Raw genomic sequence first — 9,520 nt, forward strand, 5'->3', positions numbered from 1 at the left:
GGTATAGGAGGTAAGTAAAGTATTTCGGCCCTCTTGTGGGACAGTCCAGGAGGGGGCCGCCCCCAGAGAAGCAACCTCAGTATGGGCCCATGATCTGTGGCCGCGGAGGAGGGAGGGGGGCCCAATAGACTCCAACATACCCCCCCTGTTGTGGAAAGTGTTATATGTATTTTATATGTATTGTCATAAGAGTCCCCCCTGTGTTCATTCTCCCCTAGCCCGCTCTAAAAGAGCTGACTGGGGCAGACTGACGCTGGTTGAGATCCATTAGGTAGTGGATAACTTCCTGGGATTGGAAAGAGGTGTTTGCGCAGTGGGGTATGTCCGCCAGCGAAAGGGCCCCTGTACACTGTACAGACGATCGTCTGGGGGCATGTGCTTGCTCTGCAAGAATTGGTTGTAGGCGGATGTGCGCTCATGGTCTCTGCAGTGTCTGATCACCACATGTGGAGATCGCAACATGCATCTGTGGATAACCTTCCATCCACAAGGAGGCATTGAATAATCCAGGTATACATTGTTCTCTGGTATATTGAGGATTTCTATCAACGGAATTGTAGTCATCGTTCATTGGTTTTGTATGGTTCCCATCGTTGAAAGTATTTGGTCAGTTTGCGTCACTATTTGGATGTATACATGTCTGGGATTGGTTCTTTTGAAGGAAAACAAATGTCTGATTGTCTGTGAAGACACCACTTTCTTCTGTATTGTATTGTCCTTATATGGGCATTCACATCCTGTGTTGCTGCTGTGAGGTCACAAGCTTTGTAGGAGGTGTTTAGCTGGTTGGAGGCAAACCCTCCAGGGCGTGGCTTCCTGTTGAAATATAAATAAAAGATTTGTCCAGGGCAGAGAGGTCAGAGATGCTGACCGATTGGAGAACGTAAGAAGGATGGTCATGTCTGTTCATTGGGATGAATGGGTTAGAAGGTAAGCTAAAGTGTTATATCATTAAGATGGAAATGGGTGCTTATATGAGCGAGGTAGATGTGGCTGTGGGCATAGCATACAGCCAGATTACAACACAACTCTGACTCAGAGGGGTATAGACGTGCCATGTCTGAAGCCCCCCTGTCAGGGGTCTGCCCCACGAGCATGGAGGCTCTGTGCATTTATGTCCATCAGCAGTGTTTCATTTAATCATTTATCCAACAAGCATATAACAAAAGAGCATCACCCTTGGGGTATTTAGAGCAAGGAAGAGAGAGAGGAAAAAGGGGGAGAAGAAAGTGGGGAGGGATAAATCGAGTGTACCTGTGGTCTTGGTGTGGTCACAATCAAAGCCTCCTATTGATTGTGACCACACCGAGCGCACCATGTCCGAGTGAAGCCCTCAATACAGGTGGCTCCTGTAGCCGCTGTCCGTCAGGGGGTCCTGTTATTCTTCTAGGTTCTCAATGGTCTGCGAGTTTTAAGGTAGGGATCTGCTAGCTCCAGTAAGGCTACATCTAGACTAGAGGGAACATATCTGGTGTCTGCCGTATAGTATGTCCAGATTCCGGTAGACCGGTCTCGGGAGCCCTGGCAGGTCGCTATCCAATCCTCTGCCTCTCGGATTGCACTTGCCCCACTAATCCACTCCTCTCTAGTTGGAACTCTGAGCTGTGTCCAGTAAATTGGACGAGTGGAATCGGGGGGACATGTAGGAGGAAGTACAGCGGAGAGAAAGGGACCTCTATCCCCGTTGCATTTTGAATTTGGTCTGACACCTTTCCAGAAGGGTATGATTAGGGGGCATTCCCACCATACGTGAATAAGTGTACCTTTATGTCCACAGCCACACCAGCACAACTCTGACTCAGAGGGGTATAGACGTGCCATGTCTGCTGGTACACGGTACCAGCGGGACATTATCTTATAGTTTGTTTCTTGGGTTTTGGAGTCTATAGAGGATGAGTGGGTGAGGTGATATAAATGAGTCAATTGTATGTCTGTGAGCTCCTGACCCCCAGGTCTCTTTCCCACCTTTGAATGTAGGTGGGTTTGGGCTGCTGGTTGGCTGAGACAAGAAGTCGCTACAGTTCCGACACCATGTGAGGGATAGGGTCTTCGTTTTATGAGGCGCTCGTACGCGGCGAGGGAAGATGGGTCTCTGAGCGGCCGTGTATCTCAAAAAAAAGTGGTGTAATTGTCTGTATCTCCAAAAGTTCATTCATTGGCCTTGGCGTCCAGCTTGTAGAGCATCGTAGCTCAGAAGCTTGCCATCTTTCATAGTTTACCGCAGCTGACGTTTTCATCGTACACCCATGGTCCAAAAAAGGCCATCTGCTCGCCTTGGGGAAACCATAGGAATCTGCCCAATGGGGTCAGCGGGACATGGGGGGGCTATTTTAAGCAAGGAGTTTACCTGGTCCCACACTGGGAGCGCCTAAGCTGTCAGTGGGGAGGTTGTCTTTGATAATCCCCTGTGTTCTGAGGAAGCCATGGTGCATAGGCCAGATTCCTGCCTGCCAGGCACTTTTCCAGGGAAACACAGAATTTGGAGTGGGTATGGAATGGCCAATTAAGTATCTTTTGGAGGGCTATGGCCCTGTAATACGGTCTTATGTCAGGAATTCCCAGGCCACCTTCAGGTTTTGGTCGTCTTGGTGTTTTTAAGACTATTCTGGGTTTACGAGTGTTCCATATGAACTTGGCATACTAGACAAGCGGTCAAAGAATAGTCTGGGTAGTGGGATCAATAGCATTTGTAGGTAGAATAGTATTTGTGGCAATATGTTCATTTTTATGATGTTTACTCGTCCCAACCATGTGAAGGCAGTCTGCGTCCATTGTGAGAGGTCTCTTTGTACTGCGGCAAGCAGTGCGGGATAGTTAGCTGTGTATAAAGTGTCAAAGCGGTCTATGAGTTGCACACCCAAGTACCTCAGGGGCGACGTGGCCCATGTAAAAGGGAAAGCGCCCTTAAGAGTAGTGGTTAGTTGGAGGGGCAAGCAAATAGGGAGAATTTCAGATTTCGTGAAATTTATTTTGAAGTTGGAGATTGTGCCGAAGGGCTTAAGTTCCCTCATCAGGTTAGGTAGTGAAATCGGGGCTTTCGATAGGTGGAATAAAACATAGTCAGCATATGCTGAGAGTTTGTGTTCTATGTTGCCGACCTGTAGACCCTTAATATCTCCAGCACGAATAAGAGGGGAGAGGGGGCACCCCTGCCTTGTGCCATTCCTGATGGGGAAGCTAGATGAGAGGGTTCCATTCACTTTAACCTGTGCGCAGGGCTTGGAATACAGGGCCATAACCAACACAATTGTTCGTGGCCCTATCCCCAAGGATCCGATAACTGCTTTCAAATGGGACCAGTCAACATGGTCAAAGGCTTTTTCTGTGTCCATCGAGAGTATTAAATAGGGCTGGGGGTCTGAGCGGGTACGGGCCCAATGAATGAGTTGAATCGCTCTGAGAGTTGTCTCTGGCCTCTCTGCCTGTTATAAAGCCCATCTGGTCAGGGTAGACCATCTCAGGTATGAGGTGTTTAAGTCTGTTGGCTAAGATTTTTGCTAGGCTCTTTATGTCCAAATTGAGGAGAGAAATGGGGCGGTAGCTTTTGGGGGACTGTGAGGTCCTTGCCCTCCTCAGGGATCACAGTAATGTGAGCCAGAAGTGCTTCTGGGGAGACGCCCCTGCCCACTGCGATGGAGTTAAAATATTTGCACATAGGTGACACTAATTGGGGGGGGGGGTCTTGTAGTACACCTTGGTGAACCCATCATGGCCGGGGCAAGGATTCCATCAACGCCCCAAGTTCAATTGGGGTAATCGTTAGCTCTAGGGTGGAGCATTGTTCTTCTGAGAGCAGGGGGGACACTGTCTGAGGTAAGGTATTCCTGGACTGTTTTGGTGTCTCATGTGTTGGGAGGAAGCTCGGAGTCCAAGTAATACAACTTGGCGTAGTGGTCTCAGAATCCCGCGGCAATTTTGGAGGACTGTACTCTCAGATCCCCTGAGGTGGAGTGTAGTTTTTGTATGTCTGTGTGTGTTTTTTCCTGAGCGTGCCCGTGCCAACATCCGGCCGCACTCATTTCCATATTCATAGAATTTATGGGACATGTATCGAAATTGCTTGCGAGTTTGGCGGTCTAAAAGGCGTAGGAACAATTCCCTCAGTTCGGTTAGTTATTTTAGTGTCTCGGGGCCCCCATTTGCCTTATGGTGGAGTTTGGCTTTTTGAAGGGCTGTGTGTACTGTTTGGAAGTCTGCCCAGCGTGTCTGTTTAAGTCTGGACCCTTGAGAGAACAGTGTCCCTCTGGCAACGGTGTTATGGGCTTCCCATAATACACCCTCACTAATGTCAGAAGTTGAGTTTTCTCTGAAATAGTGGGTTAAGGCGTCGGTCCTCTCCATCGCCGCCGTCACGTCGTCCAATAAGTTGTCATTCAGCTTCCACATCCAGGCTCGGTGCATGCCTGAAGGTAGGGTGAAAGCAATCGTGACCGGGGCATGGTCAGAGATGGTGATGCTGCCAATGGACGCAGACTGTAGGAGCTCCAGTGTTATGATCCACATATATGTGGTCTATATGTATGTAAACGTCATGAACTTTGGAGTAGTAACTATAGTCCCGTTCCGTAGGGTGTAAAACTCTCTAGCTGTCTGTCAAAGTAGGATTGGAGGGTCTTACGGAAATGTTTGAGAAATGCATATGAATGGGGGGGTCTCGTGTGGGACGTATCTAGCAAAAGGTCAGGGCTAATGTTGAAGTCTCCTCAAGTAGAGTCCTTCTCTAAAGTTTGCCAATTGCTCCAAGGTAGAGTCAATGAAAGGGAGTTGTTTGGTGTTGGGGGCATATATTGTTGCGAACGTGTACGTTTGTCCAGCAATATTGCCTTTCAGGAAAACTTACCTGCCCAGGGGGTCCATTTTGTTATTAGTGGGCTGAAATGGACAAAATTTGTGTATTCTGATAGCGGTCGCTCTAGCTTTGGATATTAGAGAGGTGCTGAGGAACCACTTATTAAACAGGTGGGAGGGTAGCTTAGGGAGTGACTGGGGTGTAAAGTGGGTCTCTTGCAGGAAGACCACCTGTGTTCTTAGCCATTTTAACTCTAAGGCCCTTTTCACACTGGGGCGGTTTTCAGGTGCTACAGCACTAAAAATAGCGCCTGTGTAGCGCCTGAAAAAACCAGGCCCCTTTCACCTCTTTCGCACCAGTGTGAAAGCCCCGAGGGGCTTTCACACTGGAGCGGTGCGCTAGCAGAAAAAAATGCAAAAAAAGGGGGGGGGGGGGAGAGTATCTAGTTCAGTAAGCAAAGTACACCTGGGTGGGTAGGATCCATCTTCAGCCTCATATGGAAGTCCAGGGCCTATCAGTTCCGAGAGTTTCTCTCGGGGACAAAAGGAAAAAAAGGGAGAAGAAAGGGAGGGAGGCAGTTGATCCTTCAGTCTCTGGTGGGGACCAAACCCATCGAGGAGTAAGAGGGGTGGCGTCTACGATCTCGTCTGCGATTTCTGTGCTTGGCCGACTGCGGTTGAGGTGGTGGTAATCTGCTGATTGGGAAGTCTGAAGATCCCCCACCAGTCCGGAAAATCAACAGGATCTAGTTTGAGAGGACAGGAAATTCGGCAGGTCATCTTTATTGCGGAGAGTCATGTTTTCTGCCATCTTTGGTGACTTGGAGATAGAAAGGGAAACCTCAGCGGTACATCAAACCTGCATCTTGAATAGCTGTCAGAAGGGGGCGGAGTGACCTGCGCTGCATGAGTGGGTCTAGAGCTATATCCTGGTAGAAGGCTAGTTGTGCGCCATCAAAGTCAAAAAAGGGCTTGCCACGCATTTTCTGCATAATGCGGTCTTTGAGAGTATATTTGTGCAGCTTGCAAATTATGTCCCTAGGGTTGTTCACGTCCTGGGATGGGGGTTTCAGAGCTCTGTGTGCACGGTCTATTTCCATGGTGGCAGTGGCAGGTAGCCCCAGTATTTCTTTAAAAATGCCTTCTAGGGTAGGAATAATGTCCTCGGCTCCTGTTGCTTCAGGCAATCCTCTTATTCTAATGTTGGCCCTGTGGCTGCGATTTTCCATGTCATCTAGCTGACAGAGCAGCGCCTCAATCTGATGATCCTGTGTAGTACAATTCTCCTGCAGCATGGATAGGACTGGGAGGGTTTCCTGAAATCTTTGCTCCAGGGTCTTCAATCTGCCTCCCAGGTGTGAGGTGTCTATTTTTAGCTGTGCAGTGTCTTCTTTGAGGGCCTTCTCCACCCTGTCAGCAAAGCGCTCCAGGTCTGCCTTGGTGGGGAGAGACCAAATATGGCGCCTGATGTCGGCCTTATCCAGGGGGGTCTAGAGCCTCAGGGTCTCTATCTTGAGAGAAAGGGGAGCCTGGAGAGGTCTGGGGGCCGATTCACTCACTGACCTCGGGGATGGAATAGGGGAGCTCGCGGGCTGCTGTGTCTGGGTGGCGGCGCTCTGTGTGGACTTAATAGCTTTCTGGGCCTTCCCGGCCAACGCCATTTTTGAGGCCTCGCGGCCCTGCCCGTGGTTCCCGGGGAAGGAGGGGTCAAGATGTCCCTGCCTGGTCCGGTTGTTCCTTGGTGGCTGTGAGGACGCCCGGCTTCTCTGGGACATAGTTGGAGTTGGCTGGGGTTAAAATCTCCCTCGTAGCGGTGTTCAGGTGCTGCGGTGGGATGGAGCTGCGGCGGCACACGTCCTCACTTCTCCATAGCCAGGACACGCCCCCAAAGGTCACATTTTTAGTCTTGGTGGTCCTTTTTCAGATTCCGTGGGACCTCAGCTTTGTATGTCTGTACTGCAGAAATCTCCCTTTTGAACCCTAAATTATTTATTTAGTCCTAACTCAGGTTACCTTTCTGGTTGCCATTACCTCGGGTCTGAGAGTTTTGGAATATGCCTTCTTTTTCTGTAAGGAGCTGTTCCTGGTGCTTCACTGTGACAGTGTTCTTTGCAGCCTTATTTGTCAGTTTTACCCAAGACAGTTTCTTTGTTGCATCTCCACAAGGAATTTGTTTCTTCACTTTTCTCCCCTAAGCCTCCGACTCTGGGACAAGGCGCTTTACACCTATGCAGTTCCTGCTATCAGGTGTTACCTGAAGTTGACTGCTGCAGTTTGGTAGTCTGATTTCATCTTTGTTTTCCCTGAAGACGCAAGGAAGCATCACACAGCTTCTAAATTTACTTTCTCTAGATGAATCCATCAGCTTATTTCTCAAGCTTATGGTTTAAGTGGAAGAGTTCCACCTTTTTCGGTAACAGCTCAACAGGCTTCAGTATAACAAGTTTGTAAGTTGCTATCTGGTCTTCAGTTCATACTTCTTGCATTTTACTAAGCTGATGTTAGAGCCTCTAACATGTCTTTCATCTTTGTTTTGCCACGGTGTTCTCATCAAGGCAGTTTCTGGATTCTGTAGAACTGCTTGTACTCCACTGGCCCCCCCCGTCCCTGCTCCTTGGGGCCCCCCCTCCTCGATCTGTCGGGATCCAGAGCGAAGAAAGGAGTCAGTGAATGTCCTTTACCAGCTCCTTCCTTTTCCGAATGCTTGTCAGTGATCACTAGATAGTAGCGCAGTAATTCATTTTTTTGCAGTTCACAAAGATCTATAGCTAGTATTTGAACGCACAATGAATGACTTGTTCAAAGTAGCTCGGTCATGTTTTCAGATGGCTAAAGCGGTGACACAAAACAAGCTTTCTGCTGAGCTGCCTCTTTAACCTATAGTGCTCTGGTTAATTTTACAGGTTAGTTATGTCTAATTGATGTGGTGTGTTTGTCGTGCATATTCCAAAATTGATTTCTTTTAGAGTAAAAAAAAAAGCTTTTTGGCTTTAGTGTGCAAGGAAATATAAGTTTTAGTCAATAATGGCATGGTAATATTTTAGTTTAATATGCAGGAAATTAGTTTGAACTTTTTTTTTTTTTTTTTTTTTCTGTTTCCCTGCAAGGAATCAACATCACCTGTAGTATCTCCCCAGCAGTCACCACCTTCATCTCCACACTCTTGGAGAAAGCACATCCGACATGCCAGTGGAGGAAACGGTGATCGGCCTGTGACTGTAGCTGGTCCATTTTGGCCCCCCTACAATGAAGCACAAGCAGGTGAGATTTTATACCCAGGATTCATATAAGCCACTTATTACTAGTTTTTCATACAGAGTGTCTTGGCTAAAGCACAATACCTTGCAGGCAAAATACACTACATGTATGCCTTTAAAATTATTTTAATCAGTAAATGTCTGATGGGGAATAACATAGAAAGAAAGGTGGAATGTTCTCAATCAGAGCTGCTGGCAATAATCGCATGCTAAAAATCCAACACACTGTTTGTACCCAAGTTGATTGATGGATCGACTTTGGTACAGTCAGCCTGCTCATACATGGATCGACTCTTGGCTAGCCCTGCTGAACCAGGTGAGATTCAATCAATCTATGGCCAGCTTTAGTTTTAATAAGGTGCTGGTCTGTACATTGAGAGCAAATTATGCCTATTTTTTACAGCTGTGGACAGAGAACTTCTAGTTTTATAGTTTCTTCTGTCTTTCAGACCCGTAAAGGCATTCAGGAATTCTTGGCACTCAAGTGCAAGATGGTGAAGCTTTAAACCAGTAGAGTGTGTTCATACAGGATAGTGCTACTAAAACACTACACTAGACTTGCCTGCTTCCATTATGTTTACTAATAAACTGAATCTAACTTTAATGTATGATCTATTGCAGTTGGTTCGTCTGGAGAAGGAGCATGGCCAGCACACTCGCCGCTTCCACATCAGGAAAATTGGGTCAGTTTTGCAGATACTCCACCAAGCAGTACTCTTTTATCCATGCATCCCGCATCTGTCCAGGTGTGGCATTTTATTTAGTTGCATATTCATTTTACTTCATTGGAATGGCTTTTTTTTTTTCCTCATCGATTTTATTTTTTCTTTTTTTTTTTTTTTTTTTTTTTTTTTTTTCCCCATTCTGCTTATTTTTTAGCTTGTTTTATGCATCTCAGATGAAAATATACAGTGTTTGTTTTCTTTTGTTCACTTTTTGGTTGTTCTCATGTTAAGGGAAACTATGGTATATTTTAAGTGAGCACGGTTTATTTTTCAGTGTTTAACAAAACAAGACTTTGCTTAACCACTTCACCCCTGGAAGAATTTACCTCCTTCCTGGCCAGAGCGCTTTTTACAATTTGCCACTGCACTGCTTTAACTGGTAATTGCGCAGTCATGCAATGCTGTACCCAAACAAAATTTGCGTCCTTTTTTTCCCACAAATAGAGCTTTCTTTTGGTGGTATTCGATCACGTTTGCAGTTTTATTTTTTGCAATATAAACTTAAAAAAAAGCGAAATTTGTGCTATAGAAAAAATACAATAAACTCAAACTCAATTTTAGTCATAAATTTAGGCCAAAAAGCATTTAGCCACGTCGCGGGTAAAAAAAAAAAATTCAATAAGTGTATATTTGTTTGCGCAAAATTTATTGCGTCTACAAACTAGGGTACATTTTCTGGAATTTACGTGGCTTTTAGTTTGACTGTCTATCTCCATTTTATGGCAGGTATGCATTCCCTCCCACTGCTTG

General features: G+C 46.6%; 1 protein-coding gene across 4 annotated transcripts in view; it reads left to right on the forward strand.

The window, feature by feature from the left end:
- Nucleotides 1-9,520, forward strand: part of REPS1 (RALBP1 associated Eps domain containing 1) — a 294,648-nt gene that overhangs the window by 80,247 nt on the left and 204,881 nt on the right. For 3 of the 4 annotated variants that reach the window (XM_077486747.1, XM_077486746.1, XM_077486749.1), the window contains exons 4-5: nt 7,896-8,049; nt 8,667-8,791. In XM_077486747.1, coding sequence (XP_077342873.1) covers nt 7,896-8,049; nt 8,667-8,791 — 279 coding nt within the window. The remainder of the gene's footprint in view (nt 1-7,895; nt 8,050-8,666; nt 8,792-9,520) is intronic. The other variant, XM_077486748.1, reaches the window with a different exon arrangement.

The sequence above is a fragment of the Lithobates pipiens genome, unplaced genomic scaffold, assembly GCF_037356315.1.
Source record: "Lithobates pipiens isolate NorthernLeopardFrog02 unplaced genomic scaffold, aLitPip1_a1.2 Scaffold_18, whole genome shotgun sequence".
Taxonomy (NCBI): Eukaryota; Metazoa; Chordata; class Amphibia; order Anura; family Ranidae; genus Lithobates; species Lithobates pipiens.